A 26,885-nucleotide genomic window follows, 5' to 3' on the forward strand; every position below is an offset into this window, starting at 1 on the left:
TTACTTTATTCTCGAAATATTATTACTTTAATCTCATAATGCTACGACTTTATTCTCATCATTTTTACTTTATTCTTGAAATATTATGACTTTAATCTCATAATGCTATGACTTTATTCTCGTAATTTTGATTTGATTCTTGAAATATTACGACTTTAATCTCATAATGCTACGACTTTATTCTCTGAATTTTTACTTTATTCTCGAAATAATACGACTTTAATCTCATAAAGCTACAACTTTATTCTCGTAATTTTGACTTTATTCTCGAAATATTACGACTTTAATCTCAAAATGATACGACTTTATTCTCGTAATTTTGACTTTATTCTCAAAATATTGCGACTTTAATCTCATAATACTACGACTTTATTCTCTGAATGTTTACTTTATTCTCGAAATATTATGACTTTAATCTCATAATGCTACGACTCTATTCTTGGAATATTTACTTTATTCTCAAAATAATTCGACTTTAATCTCATAATGCTCCAACTTTATTCTCGGAATTTTGATTTTATTCTCAAAATATTACGACTTTAATCTCATAATGCTATGACTTTATTCTCGTAATTTTGACTTTTTTCTCAAAATATTGTGACTTTATTCTCATAATGCTATGACTTTATTCTCTGAATTTTTACTTTTTTCTCTTAATATTACCACTTTAATCTCATAATGGTACGACTTTATTCTTGTAATTTTGACTTTATTCTCGAAATATTACTACTTTAATTTAGTAGTGATATGAATTCTCATAATTTTGACTATTCTCAAAATATTACGACTTTAATCTCATAATGCTATGACTTCATTCTCGGAATTGTGACTTTATTCTCGAAATATTACCATTTCAATCTCATAATGCTATGACTTTATTCTCGGAATTTTGACTTTATTCTCGAAATATTACCACTTTAAACTCATAGTGATATGACTTTTCTCGTAATTTTGACTTTATTCTCAAAATATTACGACTTTAATCTCATAATGCTAAAACTTTATTCTCGTAATTTTGACTTTATTCTCAAAATATGACGACTTTAATCTCATAATACTACGACTTTATTCTCAGAATGTTTACTTTATTCTCGAAATATTATGACTTTAATCTCTTAATGCTACGACTCTATTCTTGGAATATTGACTTTATTCTCAAAATAATTCGACTTTAATCTCATAATGCTCCAACTTTATTCTCGGAATTTTGACTTGATTCTCGAAATATTACGACTTTAATCTCATAATGCTACGACTTTATTCTCGTAATTTTGATTTAGTTCTCGAAATATTAGGACTTTAATCTCATAATGCTACGGCTATATTCTCGTAATTTTGATTTAGTTCTCGAAATATTAGGACTTTAATCTCATAATGCTACGGCTATATTCTCGTAATTTTGATTTAGTTCTCGAAATATTAGGACTTTAATCTCATAATGCTATGACTTTATTCTCATAATTTTGACTTTATTCTTGAAATATTATGACTTTAATCTCGTAATTTTTACTTGATTCTCAAAATATTATGACTTTAATCTCATAATGCTACGACTTTATTCTCGTAATTTTGACTTCGTTCTCAAAATATTACGACTTTAATTTCATCATGCTACGACTTTATTCTCGTAATTTTGACTTTATTCTTGAAATATTATGACTTTAATCTCATAATGCTACGACTTTATTCTCGTAATTTTGACTTTATTCTTGAAATATTATGACTTTAATCTCATAATGCTATGACTTTATTCTCATAATTTTTACTTTATTCTCGAAATATTACGACTTTAATCTCATAATGCTACGACTTTATTCTCGTAATTTCGACTTGATTCTCGAAATATTATGACTTTAATTTCATAATGCTACGACTTTATTCTCGTAATTTTGACTACGTTCTCGAAATATTACGACTTTAATCTCATAATGCTACGACTTTATTCTCATAATTTTGACTTGATTCTCGAAATATTATGACTTTAATCTCATAATGCTATGACTTTATTCTCGTAATTTTGACTTGATTCTCGAAATATTACGACTTTAATTTCATAATGCTATGACTTTATTCTCGTAATTTTGACTTTATTCTTGAAATATTACGACTTTAATCTCATAATGCTACGACTTTATTCTCGTAATTTTGACTTTATTCTTGAAATATTACGACTTTAATCTCATAATGCTACGACTTTATTCTCGTAATTTTGACTTTATTCTTGAAATATTACGACTTTAATCTCATAATGCTACAACTTTATTCTCATAATTTTGACTTGATTCTCGAAATATTACGACTTTAATCTCATAATGCTATGACTTTATTCTCGTAATTTTGACTTGATTCTCGAAATATTACGACTTTAATTTCATAATGCTATGACTTTATTCTCGTAATTTTGACTTTATTCTTGAAATATTACGACTTTAATCTCATAATGCTATGACTTTATTCTCATAATTTTTACTTGATTCTCGAAATATTACGACTTTAATCTCATAATGCTATGACTTTATTCTCGTAATTTTGACTATTCTTGAAATATTATGACTTTAATCTCATAATGCTACGACTTTATTCTCGTAATTTTGACTATTCTTGAAATATTACGACTTTAATCTCATAATGCTATGACTTTATTCTCATAATTTTTACTTGATTCTCGAAATATTAGGACTTTAATCTCATAATGCTACGACTTTATTCTCGTAATTTTGATTTAGTTCTCGAAATATTACGACTTTAATCTCATAATGCTATGACTTTATTCTCGTAATTTTGACTTTATTCTTGAAATATTATGACTTTAATCTCGTAATTTTTACTTGATTCTCAAAATATTACGACTTTAATCTCATAATGCTACGACTTTATTCTCGTAATTTTGACTTCATTCTCGAAATATTACGACTTTAATTTCATCATGCTACGACTTTATTCTCGTAATTTTGACTTTATTCTTGAAATATTATGACTCTAATTTCATAATGCTACGACTTTATTCTCGTAATTTTGACTTCGTTCTCGAAATATTACGACTTTAATCTCATAATGCTACGACTTTATTCTCATAATTTTGACTTGATTCTCGAAATATTACGACTTTAATCTCATAATGCTATGACTTTATTCTCGTAATTTTGACTTGATTCTCGAAATATTACGACTTTAATTTCATAATGCTATGACTTTATTCTCGTAATTTTGACTTTATTCTTGAAATATTACGACTTTAATCTCATAATGCTATGACTTTATTCTCATAATTTTTACTTGATTCTCGAAATATTACGACTTTAATCTCATAATGCTACGACTTCATTCTCGTAATTTTGACTTTATTCTTGAAATATTATGACTTTAATCTCATAATGCTACGACTTTATTCTCGTAATTTTGACTTTATTCTTGAAATATTACGACTTTAATCTCATAATGCTATGACTTTATTCTCATAATTTTTACTTGATTCTCAAAATATTACGACTTTAATCTCATAATGCTATGACTTTATTCTCGTAATTTTGACTTCGTTCTCGAAATATTACGACTTTAATCTCATAATGCTATGACTTTATTCTCGTAATTTTGACTTGATTCTCAAAATATTACGACTTTAATCTCATAATGCTACGACTTTATTCTCGTAATTTTGACTTCATTCTCGAAATATTACGACTTTAATTTCATCATGCTACGACTTTATTCTCGTAATTTTGACTTTATTCTCAAACTAATTCGACTTTAATCTCATAATGCTACGACTTTATTCTCGTAATTTTGATTTTTTTTCTCAAAATATTACTAATCTCGTAATGCTACGACTTTATTCTCGAAAATGTGACTTTATTCTCAAAATATTATTACTTTAATCTCGTAATTCTGACTTTATTCTCGAAATCTTATTATTTATTTATTACGTGGCACCAAAACGCCATCATATGATATTAATTCTGACTATAATGCACATATAAAATAAATAGTTTACCCACTCCATGACTAAAAGTCACTCGGATACATGGGGAAGGGGTGAGACCACCGCTCTGCAAGGAACGAAGCAATGTACCGACGCCGGTCGCGCACGTGACCGCTCTGACAGGGAGATGCACTGCTTACATCCTCACATTAATGTCCTTCCGCCCTTCAACGCGAGCGCCGCTTTATCGCCATGAGCGTTTAGAATTCCATAATTTTCCCTCCACGTATCCTGTGCTGTATGTTTTATTTTCCCTTGGCTGATATTATTAAAAGTGAGCATTCAGACCGGATGTCTCACTAATAAAACGGCATGCTTCCACGCACTATTTGTTTTTGTGGCGGTGGGATATGTTTTCTCTCTCTCTCTCTCTCTCTCTCTAAATGTGTCGGTTTTATTTAGTTTTTCCGCCGTGGTAAGCAATGAAGGCAGTTTGAGAGCGGAGCACACTGAGGAGAGATGAGTCCCGCCGAAAAACCTTGCATCTTTCCGCTTCTTCAACGACCGCCGTTGCATATTTAACGTACGGTTAAGGTGGAGACTATCAGTAGTCATTTTTCACGGAACTACACTGACAATCTAGCGACGACGAAGATAATTCGTTAGAAGGTTTTTGGGGGGGAGGGGGGTTAGCTGTGGTGGCTAGTGGGCGATGTTATTCGGGAAAGGCTCGCCTGAGTGTTGTCTTTTTCGGGCAGAGATGGAGAGGATTCGTTCCTCTCCCTGGACCTGATCACGGCGCGCGCGCCGGACACACAGACTTCTTCCTTATTATTGTTACTATCATATTCCGGTTTGACGGGACCGCAGAGTCGGAGGACCTTTTCAGTAGCTCGGAGGACTGTGCAATCAAGACCGGACCGGGAGAATCGGACCTGCTGCGCCGGAGCGGATAGAGGCCAGTCTGCGTGAAGCCTTAATCAGGCCCGCTGCGCGAGACCCACCGGGCCAGCTCGCGCGCTCACTCGCATAAACATCAACAAACTCAAGATTGAGAGAGAGAGAGGGACGGAGCCCTCCCGGGCAAACATAACCCCTTTCTCTCTAACAATGAACCAGGAATAAAACTAAAGTGCTTTGAACTGCTGTCATGGCAATGACTGCAAAACTTAAAGAAATAGTCAGTCGGAATAAGAGGAGGTTCCAGGATGATGGATTCGATTTGGACCTGACATGTATCCTTGACCATCTTGTAACGCGTCCAAACTTCTCCCTGTATTATTTTCATTTTTATTTTGTCTCAAATTTGTCACAGTCGCATAATCGCTTGAAAGCACACGGATTTGTGAAGTGAGAACGATTGGATTGAAAAACAGAGTGCTCTTGACGACTTGGCAATATGGCTTTTATTGCCTTTAAAGTGCTTCGTCATTGTGGTCATACTTAAAGTTATGTTTTTAATCGTGAAATATTCTCTTTTAGGTGCTGCAGATCTCTGGTTTGTCAGCTACAAGGCTCTAATAGCAGACAGTTCCTTACCAGCAGATCTCCTAACTAGGGTTGATATAATCAAATCTGCCACTATTATATTTATCTGTGCTCAGCCATACGTTATGGGATGCCCAGTCAAGTGGTTTTATGGCAAAAAGATTAGCTGATCTTGTTGTACATGCTTAGATATATCATTGCATCATTTCTCAATTGTGTGCTAGTCAGCAGCAAGATGAATGTGTCCTTAGAATTCCATTAACACATTAATTTCCAAACACTTATGTGTATTTGGGGTGTGAAATAGCGTTGCCCAGGACATCCTGTCAAGAACTCACTCTGCAAGGTGAGCATCTGAGGTTCAACCAACAAATAATGACTCAAAATACTGTATGTTCAGATTGTCATATTACATTTATTTAGAATGTTACTGTCAGTTAGGGCTGCACAATTCATCTGAAAAATAATCGAGATTACAATTACAGCTGCTACAATCAAGTAATCATGAAAAGTTTCAATTAAAGATTTCCATTAAGGCCAATTCCCATTTAACAAAATGGACAAGTAAAAAACATGATTTTATGCAGTGGTTGAGCATTGTTTTTTGTTTGTTTGTTTTTTTCTCCCCAATTTGGAATGCCCAATTCCCAATGCGTTCTAAGTATTGTGGTGGCGTAGTGACTCGCCTCAATCCGGGTGGCGGAGGGCGAATTTCAGTTGCCTCTGTGTCTGAGACCATTAATCCATGCATGTTATCACGTGGCTTGTTGAGCGTGTTACCAAAGACATAGAGCGTGTGGAGGCTTCACGCTATTCTCCGCGGCATCCACATACAACTCACCACGCGGTCCACCGAGAGCGAGAACCACACATTATAGCGACCACAAGGAGGTTACCCCATGTGACTCTACCCTCCCTAGCAACCAGGCCAATTTGGTTGCTTAGGAGACCTGGCTGGAGTCACTCAGTACGCCCTGGATTCGAACTTGCGACTCCAGGGGTGGTAGTCAGCGCCAATACTCGCTGAGCTACCCAGGCCCCCGTGGTTGAGCATTGTTAATGATAAATGTCTTAAGTGTGTTAATGCAATGGAAAATCAGAGGCATCCGTAACATGTGAAACGTAAAGAAAATGGCATAAGTAATTTACTATAAATTCTATTAATCGGAATTAGTAATCGCAATTACAAAATCAAGTGAAATAATCAACAATTATGTTTTTTGTCATAATTGTGCAGCCCTGCTGTCAGTGACACATTGCAGTCTCAAGCAATGGAGAGAAAGAATATCTGTTGATTCCTGTGGAGTTTGAAATTCACTTTACGCTTAAAATATAGGCATAGGCAAGTGTAGGTGGAAATTCCCTTTTGATTGTGACCTCCAGACAGCATGAGAATGAATTGTGATGGATCTTCATTTACCCTCTTGGTTAGTCTCTACAGCATGACCTCTTCCTCATTTGGATCCAGCTGATATCGGCTGTGTTGTGTCTAGTTGAACTGCCCCTAGTTTTAAAAATTTGGCCCTCATGTACGAGCACAGTGGTGATTTCAGATTAGTGCAGAAGAGTGTAGGAAATTCTCAGCTCATGCTAGGCCTTAAATAAAGGGAGATAGAAGCAGATGTGATCTTTTGCAGATTTAATGTAGCCTCACCAGCAAGTTTAGCAGCTGCTAAGCCATGTAGATTAGGGTTTTTTGGACCTTGGGCAAATATGATGAAAAGCGAAAAGATGTAAATAATGGCAATAGCCTATCATCAGATTCCAATGTGTGGTTGGTAAATCTTGACTCAAGCGGGTTTTTAAACATGGACCTTTTTAAAGGACTTTGACACATTCCCATGTTAAAGGATGGTTCTGGGTTCAATACAAGTTAAGCTCAGTCGACAGCATTTGTGGCGTGATGTTGATTAATACAAAAACATTTTTTGACTTGTCCCTCGTTCTTTTAAAATTGAGGTTACAGTAAGGCACTTATAATGGCAGTGAAATGGGCCAGTCTATAACAGAGTTTCAAAAGTATAGCCACAAGAAACAAAAAACTTTGTTGTAATGACGATGTAACACAGGAAATTCCTGTCATCTGGTAAACGCTGTTACGCCAGTAAATTCCTAATATTATTTGACAAAAATCATGTTAATGCATTTAATGTTTATGTCTTTTGGTTATATTTTTGTATATTTTAACATTTATGTACTGCCCCCATTCAACTAAATTGTAAGTGCCTTACTGTAAAACTTGGCACTGTTCTCTCTTCTAGAGGTAGACCGATATATCGGTTTTACCGATTAGTCTGTGCCAATAGTTGCTTTTTGGAACTACCGGTTATCTGAAAAAATCTATGATGATAGTTGCCGAAAGTTTAAAAAAAATACAAATAAATTATTCCTTTGTAATCCTCAGTCTTCCATCATTGATAATATTCATCCATATTTTTATCCTCACTTCAATGCATATTTTATTAGTTTGATTAGATTATCAAGTATCTTGTTTAAAGTTAAAAGTCCAGCATTATGCACCAAATATTAATTTTCTTCTGATTATTATTGGGATTTTGGTAGAACTCTTGTAGTCTCTGTGTCATAGTAAGGAATGACAAACAACATTTTTTATAAATCAGCCGATTAATCGGTTATCAGCCTTTTCACCACCTTCGTTATCATATCGGCAAAATTCACTATCGGTTGACCTCTACTCTCTTCTGACTGCAGTAATCCATATATCTATTTTTTTTGTCTTTTGGAAAGTCGTGGAAACATAATAGTGGATTTTGCTTTAGTATTTGCTGTGGTCTCCCATTTACTTCTATACACCAGGAGTAATATTTACCTGCTATAGTTTACTTCCATGTTCCAAATCCGGAGATGTGTAAAGGGTCCATTTCTGCAGTCGAAGTAGGTTGTGGAGACTTTGTTTTGTCTCCTTTATTTAAAGATCAGCTTATTTTCTGTTACTGGTTTAAACATTTGTGCCAAGGAAAAGTGTTGTTTGAACAGACCAAACAATCTTAATCGTGAACTCTCTGTGCTCCCTCACTTTTTATTGCAATTGGTCTTGCCTTTGCTTCATATCTGAGATTTTGTTTCTCTGTGTGTAGTTTAGGTGTCATGTCAGCATGCATTCATGCCCTCTGAGTCCATGCAGCTATATTCAGAAGGGGTGGAGGGCTTTTTAGCATTCTGAGTGGAAATGGTTTGCACATTGAAACCGCTGGCTCTGTGTATGTTTACACTACATTGCTTAGCTGACACTGAGATTTGCATTGAGTGATGCATTTACAAAAGATGTGATTGGCAGGCCAATTTTTGGACTTTAAAATACTCACTGTTTTAAAAGTTTAGCCACAAGACATAAACAATATGCATGTTAACATGATTTTAGTGTAATAAAATCACAAACTTTTCTGTGTAAAGTTATAATTGCCATGACAATGTAATGTCAGCAAACCCTAAAACAGCTGTAAAAACGACAATTTGAACAACTTTACAGCTTTATAATCATTTTAACAGAAGAATGAATGTAAGTGCTGTTAAAATTGGCCCCATTGTAATTGCCTCACTGTAACCTTGATTTTTGCTTTTTTTTTATTTTTTTTATTTTTTTTTATTTTATTTTGTTTTTTTAAGGAAAAGGAGGGACAAGTCAGAATTATTTTTTTGTGGTAATCAACATTATCCCACAAATGCTGTCAACTGAGCTTAACTTATAATGAACCCAGAATATTCCTTTAATGCTGCATTAGCTTCATTACATGGAGGAATCTGTGGATTTCTCACCCTGTTTTTAATAATTTCAAAATCAATAAGTGTTGTTAAGCGTGGTGATCTACTCCAGTTTCGGGCTGGACAGAATTAGGTTGTTTGCCAGAGGTTTTCTAAATTGATTATTGATTTTGTTTTCAGAGGAGCTTATCAGCTTAAATTGTCCCACAGTCTCATTTCGAAAGACTTTGCTCACCATCTGTTTATATTAAGGTGCAATAACGCAAGCTTTTCTTTAAAGCATGACATTTTCCCTTTACGTACAGTACAATGCAAATTCATCCACATTTTTCTTCCATCTACTGTGGTTTGTCCAGTCTATAACAGATTTGAACACCTGCTATTTAGTGTTTGATTTGTTTAACAATAGTAGTTATGATGTTTCGAGTCACCAACCATTTTAAAGGAATTAGGCTAAAAATAAGAGTGACTCATCCGATTAAAAAGCTTCTGGCTTTCCATTCTGATCGTGTGCAACAGGAAAGGAACAGAAAGAGAAGCCCTGCTCCTCTCTCTCTGCTGTGTTGTGGTCAAGGTGTGAACCTCCCTCAGAGTCTACACACATCATAGGAGAGAAAGCATACAGTATAAATGAAAAAGGGAAGTTAGAGACTAAATGATAATGGTAAAGAACGAGGTTGTATGGAGAGTTATGAGCAGGAAGCCACGCATTGTCTCACCGTGTCGAAAAGCAGCGTGATTAAGTATTTGATGTGTGTAAGCACAGTGACTGCTCTGTGACCTTTGACCTGGTTGGTGTGGGTAAAGAATGTGAAGTTGTTTAACCTGGTTTGTGTAGGTGGCGAGCGTGCAGACACTCCTGTGCCTACGGTCTGACACTTTGCTAAAAAGGTCAATACATAATGTTGGAGATAGTGTGACATTTATGCTGTTAGAGACATCTGAGCTTCTGTATTTACAAGTTTTTGTTTTTTCTTTTGTTTTCTCTTGAGTTTCTTTCAAGGTAGCACAAGTGTCTTGATAGAGTTGGTTGAGCAATCACAGAATGATCAGGTAGATTTTAGGCTTGGATTTGGAGGCCATTTGAGCTACAGATATCTATAACATGCAGATGATACACTGTGGAAAACTTCTGTCCAAATATCAACTAAAAATGTTACTTTTAAATGTTGCTCTTCCACATTTATGTCTTTTTGAGGTTCAGCTTTTTTTCCTCTCTTCATGTACCATCACCTTTAAGAACTGCTCTAAGAATATTTGTGGCATGTTTGTTAGGACATTAATGCAAAAGCCAATCTTTTGAAACTGTTCTTAAATCTCATCATAAACACAGTAACATGATTCATTAAGCATAAGTTTATCTCAAGTCTGGGTACAGTGCATATGTCCTTGTGTTCCTGAACCATCATATCAGACATCTACCCAAACATCATTGCCATGGGCTTTCCTGCCGAACGGTTGGAGGGGGTTTACAGAAACAACATTGATGACGTAGTGCGGTAAGTCAAGCTGCAGAAAGAAACCCAGGACACTACAACTGAGGGACACTTTCAGTACGTTTACATGCACTTTTAAAAGTTCGATTTCAGAATGACTAAAGCAATAATATTTTTTTTAAAATGGCGTATATAAACACAAATTTTGCAAAGTCGGACTTACAGTAGGGCTGGGCGATATGTAAAAATTATTTTCTCGATAATCGCCTTAAAAAAACATTGCGATATCCGATTATATCGTCAACCCCCCTGCCGAGGGTCGGTGAATTTTTTAGCTTTTGATTTTGCTTTCAAAATTTTATTAATTTATTGAAACACGAAAAACATAAAAAAAATAAATTTCTAAATTCAAATTGCACTTTAAATGAAAAAAGCAATAAAATAACGAAGTGATCAAAAAATCTTATTTAACCACCTTATTTAAACATTTACAGTGATGGCTCCATTTGCAATCACGCATCCGTCAACGACACCATGTGGAAAACTACTAATAGCCTACAGATTAAGAACTAAAGAAAATCATAAATGAAAAAGATAATAATAATTATGATAATAAAGCCTAATAAATTTCCTTGTGTTCCCATAATAATGCTGCCAAATGTGTGTTCTTATTGACTTTTGGTAATACAGTTAATGCTGAAAATAAAATAGAACTCAATTTTAGGTTCAAGGTGAATGTGTCTTGTATTATTTTGTGATTGAATCACTTTTGTCTTTGTTTCTTTAATGCAAAGATACCTGTACATATTACTGAACCTGCAGAGTTGCATTCTCATTCTGCATGCCAACCATGTGGAAATAAATCTAAACTAAACTTACAGCTCTTCCCGAGATGATCAGAGATAATTTGTTGCATTCTCATAGATTACATTATACTTGCAAACAGTGTTCAGATGAATGAAACACCTGCTGCCCAGCACTAGCATCAGTTATAAGACTTTACACATCTACGCATCAACACTTTTACTAACACTTATCCCAGTTAACTGTAACAGAATTTTTATTACAACTGTGGAAGTTGGAGCCAAGAAAACCGCTGATGGCACGGATAGTTGGAAATAAGTCATGGGTGTGTAAGTACTTTGAATTGGATTAAACTGAAAAATAAGCTGTAATGAAACGATTGATGATCACTTGTGTGTGACGTTATTTTTTGTTTTCAACATCTGAAGTACCTTATTTTGTTATGGATGTCCCTGTGTGGATACTAAATTTGTACCTTTCAGAGAGCTCAATAAAATATTCAAATTATATTTTGGTTGCATTTGAGGGCAAATTTTTTTTTTATTGACTGTGTAAAATAGGCACATAATATCGGCAAATATCGGATCGCAGGCCAAGAGAATTGATATAAGATCGTATCATGATGAAATGTCTGATTTACACCCATAGTTTTAATTGTCTGTGCATATAATGCTGGGATAGGAAAGTGTTTTAAGATTTAAAAAAATCTTAACTTTAGTGTAAAGTTTAAAGGAAAGACTGTAAAAATTTCTAAGTTGAATTTCCCCTAGTAAATCTGCCTGCTTGCTTGTACTTTTTGGAAAGAAAATGCAATCATACACATTTCAGCAGGTCTCATTGATGATGGTTTTTTTCCTTCCAGATTTTTGGATTCCAAACACAAGAACCATTATAAAATCTATAACCTGTGAGTATTTGACCACATTTGTGTCCATGAAAGATGAGTGGTAAATTTACGAAAATTGAGTGCTCAGAGCTGGACTAAATTCTTTTGTGCTTTTTTTTTTCTTCCAGATGTGCTGAGCGACACTACGATGCATCCAAATTCAACTGCAGGGGTGAGTATGGTGGCTACTTTAATTTTACAATGCCACATTTCTTAGAACCTCTGTTAGTGCTTTTAATTGCAGCCTTAGGGCGCATTGTAAGAAATCATTGGTGATGTTAGAACTTTGTATCATGTTCACCTTGAATTATTCACAGTTTCTTTGTGCTCTATTAAATCAGTTAAAGCAGTTTCAGTGTTGTCCTTTTTTATAACTGGTCTAATTATTGTTGACCACAATTTAACTTTGCATGTTAACTAAAATAAGGATATACAGTAGATTCCCATTCTGGTACTTTTAGCTGTCATGAAGCAATTAAGTTCGACTACACTTTTATATTTAAGACTAGTGTTTATGGCCGTTCTTAAGTTGGCATTGAGAGCTGTAAGTATGGACTCTCAATACTGCATTATTATGCAGTATTGAGAGCATTAGCTATACTAGGTTTCTTCAAGAGATGAGGGGCAGTATTTCATCATAACTTTGTTTGCTGAATAAATAGGGTTAAGTAATTGTTTCATTCTTAAATACACAGTAGAACACCAGTCATCAAACATTATAATCAACTTAAATGATTGTCACATGATTATCCTCTCAATTCGGCGGTTGTCATTCGTATGTGTGAATTAATGAAAGGTTAAAGTTGTTCTGCAGCCATTGCTCTTCTGAGGATAGTTTTGTGGGTTGTGCTGATCACATGGAGTGAGACTTGACAAGCAAGCTAACACTCACTGCTATCATATCTTAACTTAAAGAGACAGTTGAAACTGTTAAAAATGAGCTTGCTTTTTATTCACATACACATTTCACATAATAGCTCTCCATTAATTTGCCTATTGGATTATTCTGTTATAATCTAGAACATTATAAAGTTGATAAATACTCTTTTAAGTATAGAATTTGTTTTCTAGTGGCACAGTATCCGTTTGAGGACCACAACCCACCTCAGCTTGAGTTAATAAAGCCCTTCTGTGAGGATCTCGACCAGTGGTTGTCTGAGGATGAGAACCATGTGGCCGCCATCCACTGTAAAGCTGGCAAAGGTCGCACAGGGGTCATGATCTGTGCCTACCTTTTGCACCGCAAGAAGTTCTTTGAGGCACAAGAAGCACTGGACTTTTATGGGGAAGTTAGGACCAGGGATAAAAAGGTATAAAACGGTATAAAACACTTTGGATTTTGCATTTTATTTTAGATTTGCCACTACCTTGTGCATTGTTGTACAAGATAAGTATTTTAGTATTGTAGACCAGTTATCAAAGCTAGTTAGCATTTCCAAATTTGAAAAAGGATAGTTTATTCAAAAATTAAAATTAATTTGCTTACCCTAACATTGTTCTAAACCTGTATGACTTTCTTCCATGGAACACAAAAGGAAATGTTAGGCTGCATGTTAGGCATCTTTCTTTTTTTTTTTTTTCATGTAATGAAAGCGAATGGTGACTGAGGCTGTCATTTTGTCCAACAAATTCTTTTGTGTTCCACATAAGAAAGAAGTCATACAGTTTTTCAACAACATGAGAGTGAGTAAATGACAATTTTCATTTTTTGGTGAACTATCCTTTAAAAGATAACTAAACAGTAATTAACATCAAGTTACTGTGCGTCTCTCACTTTTTTAGGGGGTAACCATTCCCAGCCAGCGTAGGTATGTGTATTACTACAGCTACTTGCTGAAGAACAAGCTGGACTATAAACCAGTTGCTCTCCTCTTCCACAAAATGGTTTTCCAGACTCTGCCCATGTTCAGTGGGAGCAATTGCAGTAAGTCTTACTTTCCTTGTTGGCTACAAAATCTTTTTGAGACATAAAAACTTGTTAGAAATCAGTTTTTATGAATGCTATGACATAGAAATGACCTCTTGCAGTTTAAATGACCTATGTTTATAAGATATACAAACTTTTGATGAAACTGACCTAGTTATGGTGTCACGTGGATAGGGCTGAACGATTTGGATAAAAAAATCGAATTGCGATTATTTTGAAAAATATTGTGATTGTTATTTGAACTGTGATATGATTAACATATCAGCAGGTAAGTGTTTCCTTTTGACCAGTTAAGTCATGGGCAAACATGCTCTACTGCCAATAGAAATACTGTTCATGAAAGGGTGTTCACACTTCATGGGGACTAAATAAAAAATACAGTGAAACATGGAGAGGAAAAAAGAGATCATCATTACATTCACATTGTATCTGTTCACTGTATATCTGTTTTTGTCCACTTTGTGATAGGGTCTCAGCACACTTTTCATCATTATTTTTTGGAATCCAGTAAAAAGTTAAGAAATTATTATGGAAATATATTTTTGTATAATAATTATTATTATTGTTATTATAAAAAGTACCATATTTATGTAATAATTTCTTAACTTGCGGCATTGCTATGCTTGGGTTAAACCCTCAAGCCTTTATTTTGGCAGAATATTTTTGTTTGTGGTTGAGTTGACAATGGCCTTTTAATGCAGAGAAATTCTCTCATGTGTTCTCTCATCAACAAAAGACCCATTATAATGAAGTAACTTTAGATTTCGATTGTAACTTTAAGCGGCCAGACATATTTGGAATTACGCAAATGTGCAATTAGTGAATCTAGAGTGCTGTAAATATAGCGCACTCTGCTCATTAGTCTTGCGTGTGCCTTGAGTATGTGTAATACACTTCAGAGAATAGACCAGCGCACATACCGTAAGCGCAGCACTTGCAGACTATTTATTTATTTAATTAAATCGCAGCCCTTGCAGTTTGATAATCACACTACATCATATCGTTATTTCGATTGATCATTCAGCCCTACATTTGTGGCTGTTGATGTGCTTGCAAAGAGCTGCCTTTGTGTCTGTTTTAAGTCTTGGCACTGTCCCTAACACTATCACTTATCAGTATGCTGTCTTTCTCTGTTCCTGTTTTCTATCCTTTATAAATTACCCTGAGGGCTCTATTCTGACATATCGACTCCTGTACCCCACCACACAGTCTCTCACTGTTAAGACATCACAGATCGTGCTCTTTGTCCTCCCCTGCCCCTTTCATATGTCATGTCCTAGTCTGTGTTTTGCTCAAAGTAGTGGACCTGTGCCCCACAGCCAGATTGAACACCAAAATAAACTGTACCCTACATCACTGCCAATTTCGGGAAGTTTTTCATGTTTCAATAATTGGAACTAAAAGTGCAGACTAAGTCTCAGAACTCCCATGATTCAGAGGTAGACTTGGTAGTTCCAGACAAGTGTGTGTGTTGAGCATGGCTGTCAGGCCAGGGCCAGTTCGATGCAGCCGAGCTCTTGGCCAGACTGATGGTGGTGGTGTTTAACTTCCATATTTCTCTCTAAGGGAACAGTACTGTTAAAAACAGGAGTGAGGTGAATCCCCAGGGTTTCAAGAAAGGCAGCTTGCACTGGGGTAAAACTATTTTTACTTTACTTCTACTGTTAAGGGAAACATTTTCAAACGTCAGACAGGCCCTGTCCTGTAGTGCATTCAGAACAGTTCTGTACTGTACAAAGATTGTTGCTCTTGTGCAGTAATTCCCAACCAGGGTATGCAAACTCAAGGGAGTACATAAGCATGTTCCGGGGGGGTATGCAAAAATAATTAGATTTTGCTTTGTTTAACCTTACAGCAAAAAGGTTGGGAAACAGTGCCCTAGTGTCTTTCAAACAGGAGCGTTAAAACATTATCATCTTTTGTAGGTTTGTAGTTGTTCTTACCTATTATATTTTATCCTGATTTCACCATGAAAACAGCAATAGAAGCTCACATGGTGTTAAAAAAAGCAAGCAATTAAAAATAAAATCATGAAAATTAGAAAATAAAAACAATAAAATCAATTTATAATTTATAAATATTTTAAGATGTGTTGCCTAAGAAAGCACTAGACAGCTGTTTTATCAAGAGAAATTAAATGTCATAATGAAATCGCTATAATGTTACAAATCAGGTCACTATGAATTAATTGGAGTACTTTAGGGCTGAGCAGTAATTTTAAATTAGTATATAATGGTACAAGTCATTTTTTGCCATGATATTTTATGCCAACTAATATCACAGGTATCTTTGCAGATAATTATTACTAAAATGGTGTGTGTATATGTGTGTGTATATGTATGTATGTGTGTGTGTGTGTATGTATGTGTGTATGTTTGTGTGTATGTATGTATTAACGGGGGTGGGTAAAAATATAAATTTTCCTATGAATCGTCATCTTAATTTGAATGACTTCGATATGGATTCTTAAATCCCAAGAATGATTTTTATATATATTTGGCAACGGCTGGTAAATGTTTACATTTCACTCACCAGTGATTGCGTAGTATAGTGGTGGGTATTCAGCAGCGAGAGCCTTTCACTACATGTTGAGAGTAAAAGTTGTTCCATGTAATATTTGTGTGTCCAAAGACGAGGTCAACACAACCGATTTGTCATTGAATAATGTCTCTCTTAATACCCTTTCTGTTCTTTACAGTCAGTTGTTGATCAGAAACACAAAAAATAAACATTTAATTCTAATCATGCATAGCATGGACAAGATAAAGCCATTTGAGTTTCTCTTGTTAATATGCCCTCATTTACAGATGCTTTTTACAGAAATGCCGGTTTTGTTAAAGAGGCAGTACCAGGTTTTAGAACATGTTCAACAAATCAGTGTAAATTCTTGTAAATTGTAAAAATTATGCAATTAAACAATAAACACATACCAACAAATAATATGTGAAATATAATATATAATGGATTGAATACATGGATTTGTTCATTAAAAAAAAAGTCAAAATGTGACCAAAATTATGAAAAACGAATCAAATATAATTAGTTAAATGTATATTTTCATATTGTACCTAGTTAGAGGGTCCCCTTAACAGCATTAGCTGGGAGATTATATTTTTTATATGTAAGCAAAAGGGGCATTCATATGAATTGAAATCGGAATCAAATCGAGCCCTATATATTAAATAATCATATTGATGGTAATGCCTATTATCCAGGAAATTAAATACTTTACAAATGAAAGTTAAAAGATCTTATTTGATTATCTTTATTTAGAACTTGATGGACACAAACCCAAAGATAAGATTATTAATAATGAGTCTGTCATCAGAGCAAAAATAGATTCACATTATGTAATAAACAAAAGCTCTGTATTAAAACATTATTCCATGTTTCTTTGTCACTCTTGCATGTAAATTATGTAAAGTAGTCCTGCCCATTGCTAGACACAATTAAGCCATGGTATAGCAAAATCTCTGTTGACATAGTGTATACCATCATACTGCCCACCCCTAGTCTACATTATTAAAAGAGGAACCTCCCTGTGTTAAATGGGTGTTTAATAGCAGAAGTGGGGCCCAGGTCTTCTTTGCTGGCTGACTGTGCTTGGTGCATGCAGGGGTTGGGCAGCTGGTTATGTGGGGAAGTTGTGGGTGTTTGTTCTTCTTTCTTGGTTGTATCTTCTCTCCCTCTACATCAACCCTATTCTTAATCACTGACAATGTCTTGACTGATGATGTCAGAGCTGTGGGTGGAGCTATTTCTCTCTGTGTGGTCTCCTTGATAATTAACACAGTTTTACCTTACTTGTTCCCTTTTCCTCTATACATCCTTTCTTGATGTGTTTAATTTCTGTAATTTTTTTAATTTATTCGTATATCTCTATTCCTCCCACCATTTTATCTCTTCCATCCTTCCTCACTCTCTCCATGTCCCCGTCTCTCTCATCTCTTAAACAGACCCTCAGTTTGTTGTGTATCAGTTGAAGGTAAAGATCCATACGTCAAACCCGGCCCACACACGGAGGGAAGAAAAGCACATGATCTTTGAGTTCCCTCAGCCTTTTCCTGTATGTGGTGACATAAAAGTGGAATTCTTCCACAAACAGAGCAAGATGATGAAGAAGGTAAGTGACCTTGTGACCCTCTCTCAAAACTAGTGATCGACCGATATGTTATCAGACGATGCTGATAAACACAAAAAGGCCAAATATTAACCAATATACAGCAGATTGTGGTTTTCCTATTGTTTGACATGTTTTGTGTATTTGCTTCAGCAACTTTACTATGTTGTCTTTATGAGCTCTGGATATGATTTCTTCCTTGTATTACCCCCCCCCCCCCCCCCCAGCTGAGCATATCTGTTCTGTGTCTGTTTGTTTCTGTGCTCTATATAAATGTATTTATAAGTTCCGTTGTTGGAATGAGTATTTGTAAACATTTTGCTATTTATGGCCATCAAATGCCCAAATGTAAACCTAAAATGTAAAAAATGCTTGTGTGGGTGTGCAGGATAAAATGTTCCATTTCTGGATAAACACATTCTTCATCCCGGGTCCCGAGGAAGCTGGGGAGAAAGTGGAGAATGGGTCAGTGGTCAACGATGTGGATAGCCTCTCCTCTCAAAACCAGGGCTCTCTGGCGGAGAGGGAGAGAGAGGAGCAAGGAGTCGGAGGAGGACTTGAAAGAGAAAAAGGTGCAGAAAGGGGAGGGGAGCGAGCAGGGACAGTAGACGGAGATAAAGACTACTTGATTCTGACCTTAACGAAGAAGGACCTGGATAAGGCCAATAAGGACAAAGCTAACCGTTATTTCTCACCCAACTTCAAGGTGAGGGGACACTGTTGTGTCAATGCTGAGCTGTAGATCTCAGCTGCTATTCTGCTGGAAGAAGGGCTGCACAATTGACAAAAATCATAAGTGTCGACTTATTTGTTCAACTTCATGCCATATTCTTTATGTAGGTTAGGCTACATGTCCAAAACAAGCTGGAAACTGTTGAGCCGAATTACTTTTTTTTTTTTTTTTTTGTGCTGTTTTATACATCAGTAAATCAACTTTTTGGCCCACTTAGAAGCTGGACAAAACTAAACTGTTATTCAGTTTTTGAATAAATTATGCACGGAAATCAATCAATGCAACAAAATTAGAACTCTCAAAACTTTACATAGCGAATGCTAGTTTTGTTGCGTTGCTCTTTTGCAGTGTATTTACCATCTACATTATTAGCGAGCGGCACAAATGTAACGAATTCCAAATTACTGACTATGCTTATCGCTTTTGTTCTAAAGCTTGTTTTGGAGTGTCAGGTGATGTTTCTTCAGCATTAATTTTCATGTGCCACTGCAAACAGAGGTAAAACATAAAGCAAGCATCTGGGCATCAGACTGTTTATAACTTGCGCATTAGGATCTGTTGTCATAGCTCATAGGACTGTAGACTAATTTAAGCATCTCTGATTCGCCATTGCCATTTAATTAGTTAGAATACTCAACCACTGCAAAAACGTGCTGCAAGTAGAAACCTTTGACAAGTAGACTTAAAAGGACCGCTGTATTCGTCAGTTTCACGATTAATCACGGCAGCCGTAATCGTAATCTTTATTACTTCCTCGATTACTTGTGCAGCCGAAGCTGGAAGTTTATTTTAAAATACACCTGAGTCTGAGCACTTGATTAGTAGAATCATGTGATGACTTAACATTTTCACATCATGATAATTGCTGAAGCTTTTATCACGGTATACAGTATTATTACGGTATTGAATTACATTACAAAAATGGGTTGAAAGATAAACAAATTGTTGTTCTCTTAATAACAAGTTAAACTACTTTTTTCAATACCAAACTGGCCTTTTAAATTAACAAATAACAAAGAACTTTGAAAAGAAAAGAACATTTAAAAAACTAGTTGAACATTTAAATAATTACACACAAAATGTATATATATATATATATATATATATATATATATATATATATATATATATATATATATATATATATATATATATATTACAAATGTATAATCAAATATTTGAAAATAAATATTAATTCAAAAAATTTAAAGTGCAAAGCTGCAAACATGTAAAGTCCCTTATGAACAATCACACTGTTTAATTATTTGTAAAATTTACAAATAAAAATCTGGTGTTGTCCTTTTAGTACAGATTAAAGTGCAAATGCTTCTCGTCCATGTTGGGTTTTGTTTACATCAGAGTGCGCATGTGTTATTAATGCACATATGTGCAGTGTTGTGAATCTTGATTCGTTGATGGGGAAAAAAACGACTGTGCAATTAGAAAAATTTGGCTAAAAGGTTATCTGGAATTATTTACTGTTTTTTGATAATATTGTGCATGTTAATTACCTTGATATACCGTGTTACTTAATACTGTCACATGCTTAGAATCATGTGTTTTCTCATTGTCTCTGCTGGGCTTCTCGAGACGGGACATCAGTCCAGTTTTGCTCAACTTATATGGAAACACATAAGGGAAAGGGAAATTAATACACATAATTAAAAAGGGGCATCACCGTTAAAGCGAAAAATGACAAATGTGTTTCCACATCAACATGGCACTTCCTTTCATTTTGCAAAATATAGAAGCCTTTCTTCGGTCTCAGTCAAGAGCAGAGATTGCAGACTAAAAGTAAAAAACACTGGGTTCATTTGTTCTGTGTAATTGTAATCATTTGCAAATTAATGATGTAGCCTATTTATACAAAATAATTATAGATTTATCCCACATTGGTTACATGAACTTCATGATACTTTACCCCACATAGAAGGCTAATATATAGCTCAGAACCTTTATCTCCCCTGTAATTGGGTGTTTTGGTTCATGGGAGAGGTAATTGCATCCCTATATTTACAATAATGAAAACACCCTCGCGATTTTTAAAAGATCAGTGTCATTATAATACATTGACTCAGTTGCAGTGTGGATTGGCTATACTTGTTTTTTTTTTGTAATTCACTCATAATGTTTAAGAGTCCTCAGGATGGTTTAGGAGCTACTTTTAGCATCAAAATGCTCCATGAATTACTCTTAGATTAAAAAAGAGTTTTAATATTAGGAGTGACACGGCCAAAAATGTTAAGAGTTGTTCCTAAATTTCTGAGTTAGGAGCTACTTTTAGCCTTAAAGGGATCATGGCATGCCTTTTTATTTTAATATGTTCCTTGATAATTGTTCATTTATAATATTGGTAAAGTTTTTTGCCCAAAAATGTTTCATCATCAACGTTTACAGATTGCTATTTGCTTGCAGCTGAGAGAATATCTGACTGTTTGCGGCTTCTTTCCTTCAGGCAGGGACTCGGTCACTCAAGCGACTGACAGTGTCTGATAGTCACTGAATTTACATGGGCACCAGAAAGCTTATTGCGAGAAACTGGGTTTTTGCGAGAAAGCAGCTTTCCCGTTTACATGCACTGTATAAGCGGCGTACTCTTTAGTACCGTATACATGGGGCTCGGGTAGTAAGCAGCTTTTTCCACAACAACGTAATTTCCCAGCAACGCTTGTGTAAATAACAAACATGGTATCTGAGGAAGACTTCATTATTTTATTGTCCGTTGCTTTGCTTTATTTCCAGATATTCCAGAGTTGTTGCTGTGTTTGTTTCCTTAACTTTCCATTGTCATATGCAGTGGAACTGTGCTGCAGTAGTGGAGTTTTCCTCTTACATAAAACTCCAAGATCCGTGTTTTAGGTACTTTTCCCCCGGGACTAGTACTTTTCATCGCTTTTGCAATTAAGGAACTATAGTTCCTCTGAGCTGTTTTTGGGGTATTTTTAGCACCTACTCTGGAGTAGGTACTTTAGGGGCATACCAGGACTGTGGCAGACTGTGGAAGGTGCTACACTGTGATTGGTCAAAAACCTATGACGCACAAAGCATTGAGAAAGGAGAGGAGTCCACAGCCACTATTGTAAACAACTAGCTGCTAGTATGCTACTCAGAGGATTTTACAATTCCCTTAACAGAAATCAAATAAAACCCATTTCACGTGTGTGTGTGTGTGTGTGTGTGTGTGTGTGTGTGTGTGTGTGTGTGTGTGTGTGTGTGTAACTTATTCGGGAAACATGCTTTGAGTTTTCATCGCACCTGTACTGTTTGTACTGTGTGACTATACAGAAAATAAAGTGATTTCTGGATTACTACATCAAATTTTTCCTGAGATGATAGACATAAATAATCAGATGTTTATCAAGAGTGAGTAATTGAACTCTATTCTCCACTAAACTGTCATGAAATGTAGTTTACATGAGGGAAGTATTGAGTGCCTGTTACTGTATGAAAACCTGCATCAAGACGTATTTAAGTCAATGTGTGAGCATTTCAGTACAGTAATTTATGTTGAGTCATAAAAGCCTTTATTGTATAAGATTGTGTTGATAAATAGGTTTATATTGCTTTCAACATGTTGTCCACTAAATCTAGCACATGCTGCATGGTAGTCTGACCGCTTGTCTCATCTCTCACTACGGCTGCAGCACGCATAGATCTCGCACCCACTCTGCCCAGTTTAAACTGTAACATGAAGACACAGACTGCATCCGAAAATGGGAATATGTTGCCTTCGGGGGGCTGTATAAGGAGGTAGGATGAAATAAAATGCTTTTTAAACTGTTCAGAGACCTGTTTCTTTTAGAGTTCCATTCATCCAAAAACAATGTTGTTTAAACCATTAACTGATTAGGCTGATGCCTACGTTTTCGGATGCAGCCAAAGCTCATGTAAACAGCCCTAACAAAAATGTTACTCCGATCCCGGTGTCCTCCATCGCTGTTGTTGATTTCATTGTTGTTGTTTATATTGAATCGTGCATTCCAACCATGTCAGAAGAAAAATGGTTGATAGATTACATCACTACAGTACTTTTGGCAATGTAAATGCAATGGGAAAAATCTCCTCGGGTATTCCTTTCCTCGTAAGATTTCTCATCTAGAAAGTTACTAAAGGAAAAGTACAGGACTGTAGGTGGGAAAGCGCCTTGTGTGCTCTTCCCACAGTATTCCCACAGATGTTTAATTGTTTCCGCTGTTTTGACTTGTTGTTGGGCTCCATCCTATGAAGTTTGTTCACACACATGCGCACTCCTCAAAAAGCTGGAATATTGCCGCTTATGCATTTACATGACCACATTATGCAGCGTTCTCCAGGAGAAACCTAGGTGTGTTAAACCGCTTTCTCTTGATCCCTTAAACACCGTAAGGAAATCGGCATTCTCTTTTACATGATGTTTCAGAATGCAGAATAAGCTGTTTTTTTAAGTGCATGTAAACGTGGTCAGTGAGAGCGAGGCTAGTTTTGAGTTTAGGGTACTTGCAAGACAAGCTCATGTTACTCTGTGAGGATTATTTCAAAATCTCTGCACCTTGTTACGTTGATTTGGAACTGATTGTAATCGGGATCATCTGCTGCAAGTAACAACATGCCATTTCCCATATTCTGTTTATATTGAATTAATATTTAATGAATATATTTCATGCATGTATGTTACTTGGGGGCAATCATTTTTGCTTTTTATTTATTTTTATTTTTATTTATTATGTTGCTTCATACGGCTATGTAGGGCTTCTTGAAATAAGTAGTGAAAAATGACTTAAGTATGATTATAAACAAAATCTTGATAGTTACTGTGGGAATCAGTATTAATCTGGAATATAGTATATATTGTTGTCCAGGTGTAATGTTGTCTCTGCAACTCTTTTTCTCCCAATTTGGAATGCCCAATTCTCAATGTGCTTTTAAGTCCTCGTGGTCACGTAGTGATTTGCCTCAATCCGGGTGGTGGAGGACGAATCCCAGCTGACTCTGTGTCTGAGACTGTCAACCCACACATCTTATCACGTGGCTTGAGCGCGTTGCCACGGAGACATGGCACGTGTGGAGGCTTCATGCCATCCACCGCGGCATCCACGCTCAACTCTCCATGTGCCCCACCTTGAACGAACCACATTATTGCGACCTCAAGGAGGTTACCCCAAGTGACTCTACCCTCCCTAGCAACCGGGTCAATTTTGTTGCTTAGGAGACCTGGCTGGAGTCACTCAGCACGCCCTGGGATTCAAACTAGTGAACTAGTGAACTCCAGGGGTTGGTAGCCGGTGTCTTTACCACTGAGCTACCCAGGCCCCCCATTTTCGCAAAATAGCATATCTTTACTTACAGCAAAGGATCAAGATTAAAACAAGCCCAAACACAACCTAACATGGTACATTTATCTTGAAATAATTCTCACAGAGTAACGTGAGATAGCTAAAGACACTATTTTGTGAGTGACACTAATGTGCTTGTTGTATTTTACAAGTTGAGGTATTGCTAACTTTATAACTTTGTAACTCATGACTATTCGATCTGTGTGTTTTTACCTATTTCCATTATGATATAAGATGATTGTGATCACATTTCATAAGTTATACAATGGAAATGCTACAGATGAGTGCTCTATAAGTGTCTGTGGATGAGACACGCATAACCACAATGCGTGCAAATAACGCATACAAACCACCGCTGCACACACAGTGTGGCTGCTAGCATAAATATTACACCATTTATACAGAGATTAGTACTGTATACAGAGTTCTGTGTTGTGTTTTGTTGTTTAATGTTCATTACATGCTGTTAATTTATCACCTTATTTTGGTTTGATGTATTATTAAATCTGTTAGAAGTTCATTATTCTCTCTGTTAGCGCTTCATAAGGATTAACGTAAATACTCATATAAATGGGCACCATACTATTTATGCAAGTGTACTGTCATTTATTTATAATGGGTTATTTTAACTTTTGTAAAATAAGGTCTGTTGTAAACATTACTTGACGATATGTGGACATTTTGTTCTACAACATAAATAACACAGTCATACATTAAACGTGAATTTTGAAGCCGCCATACGTTTAAAAAAAAAAAAAAGTCAAAATTCCCATTTGCGGTGTGACTGTGTGTAATTTATGTTGTAGAACAAAACATACACGTATCATCAAGTAATGTTTACCAAAGACCTTATTTTTCTCATAAGTTCAAAAACCCCATTATAGAACCCCATAGGAAAATCCTGAGGGGAACCCATGGTGAAATCTCTTCTGGGTTTTGGACTACAAGCTGAACAGCTCTATTGATCCCAGAATATTTCTTTTATTATATATTATGTGCATTTATCATATTATAGAAAAGACAATCATAGGCTCATTTAGAATCTTTAATGTTTCAGTTGCTTGTGTACAGCACTGTTATTTCACCATCTTTCTCTTTCTCTCTCTCAGGTAAAGTTGTACTTTACAAAGACTGTAGAGGAGCCCTCAAACTCAGAAGCGAGCATTTCAACTTCTGTCACTCCGGATGTGAGCGACAATGAACCAGATCACTACCGCTATTCTGACACCACCGATTCCGATCCTGAGAATTAACCTTTTGATGAAGAAACATACCTGCTGGGAAAAAAAACAGACAAACAACCAACACCAGTGAAATAAAAAAGGAGAAAACTTGAAAATAAACTGAAGAGGAAAAAGACTCTTCCTCCACCCCCTCCACCCTCCAACAGCTCAAAGACAGTTTGTAACATCACACGCCATTGATTAAAGATGACAAAAAGTATCCTGACCAATATATTGTTTTACTTCATTTATTATGATGAATTTCTTGTGTGGATCATGACACTGTTGCCTGAGGCGGGAGGGAGGGTCCTGTAGCTATTCTGTGTATATAAAATCCCTTTTTTATGTCAAAGACAATAAATCTAGGCAATCAGGCAAGGGGAGGAGAGATATAGCAGACCACACACATCTTTTCTTTCTCCCTGTCATCACCCAGGCCAGTGCTTCAATCACTCTCTCCCCCTCTTCATCGCTCTTCCCCTCCATACTGTGAATGCTTGTTGTGCAGGCGCTAAGATCTTTGACCCCCTGCCTGCGCAGTGTGTGCTGGGATACGTAGTCCTTCAGGCTGTCGTACAAAGGCTCTACAGTGTGCCAGCATTCCTTGTCCTAGCCTCACAACCCTGCCCCTCCACCCCTCTCTCCACCCCACCCCCCAATGTGTGTAATGATAAATTATGCAGAAAAACACGACATCCCATGTAATTGTCGAGGTTTACCTTCTTTTTTTTTTAAATCCTAAGATAATAAAAATCTAAAACACGAAAGTGCAGGGAACCAGTGTTTGCTTTAATGTTAACTCTCAACATTTCGAGGACAAATTGGTGTGCATGTCATTGGAGTCAGTGTCCATGTTTAATAAATGCTATTTGATGTGTTTTTATTAAAACAGAAGTGTCCGAACTCTCTTAAACAGTCGTGTGAGATCAATTCACAAACAGTCAATCGGTTTCAAGATCTCAAGCTGTAATTGTGGTAGTGCATTTTTTTTTCTTCTCCGATTTCTTGTCCTTACGCTTTGTGGGGATGTCCAGGTCCACATTTTTGAATGTTTCACCAATACAACCAGTAATATTTATTACTGATTGTGCTGTGAAAACTTTTGCTGTCTATTGGGAATGGAGAATCGTTTCACCAGACTAAAGGTTCTCTAAAGGTTTTTATACAATTTGAAATGGGGTCCTTTATTGATTTTCCAGGTTGATTAAGATCATTTTAGATTGACATAAATGATGCAAAGCCCCATGTTGTATTTAGGCAAAGCACTTTAGTGGTTTGAACCAGATGTTGCTTCATAAGGCTATGTAGGGCTTC

At 35.9% G+C, this 26,885-nt stretch overlaps 1 protein-coding gene across 2 annotated transcripts; it reads left to right on the forward strand.

Moving 5' to 3' along the window:
• The first annotated feature begins 4,309 nt into the window (after nt 1-4,309).
• On the forward strand, nt 4,310-26,493 carry LOC127455076 (phosphatidylinositol 3,4,5-trisphosphate 3-phosphatase and dual-specificity protein phosphatase PTEN-like). Of its 2 annotated transcripts, XM_051722648.1 has the most exons (10): nt 4,310-5,154; nt 10,545-10,629; nt 12,233-12,277; nt 12,385-12,428; nt 13,328-13,566; nt 14,039-14,180; nt 15,750-15,818; nt 18,140-18,306; nt 18,692-19,009; nt 25,458-26,493. In XM_051722648.1, exons 1-10 carry the CDS (start codon nt 5,070-5,072, stop codon nt 25,599-25,601), a joined length of 1,338 nt encoding a protein of 445 aa, XP_051578608.1. In that variant the 5' UTR covers nt 4,310-5,069; the 3' UTR covers nt 25,602-26,493. The 2 variants fall into 2 exon arrangements, with proteins under 2 accessions (XP_051578608.1, XP_051578609.1); XM_051722649.1 differs by lacking the exon at nt 15,750-15,818 and having other exon boundaries at nt 4,316-5,154; nt 25,458-26,491.
• Nucleotides 26,494-26,885: the final 392 nt, after the last annotated feature.

The sequence above is a fragment of the Myxocyprinus asiaticus genome, chromosome 17 (assembly GCF_019703515.2).
Source record: "Myxocyprinus asiaticus isolate MX2 ecotype Aquarium Trade chromosome 17, UBuf_Myxa_2, whole genome shotgun sequence".
Lineage (NCBI taxonomy): Eukaryota > Metazoa > Chordata > Actinopteri > Cypriniformes > Catostomidae > Myxocyprinus > Myxocyprinus asiaticus.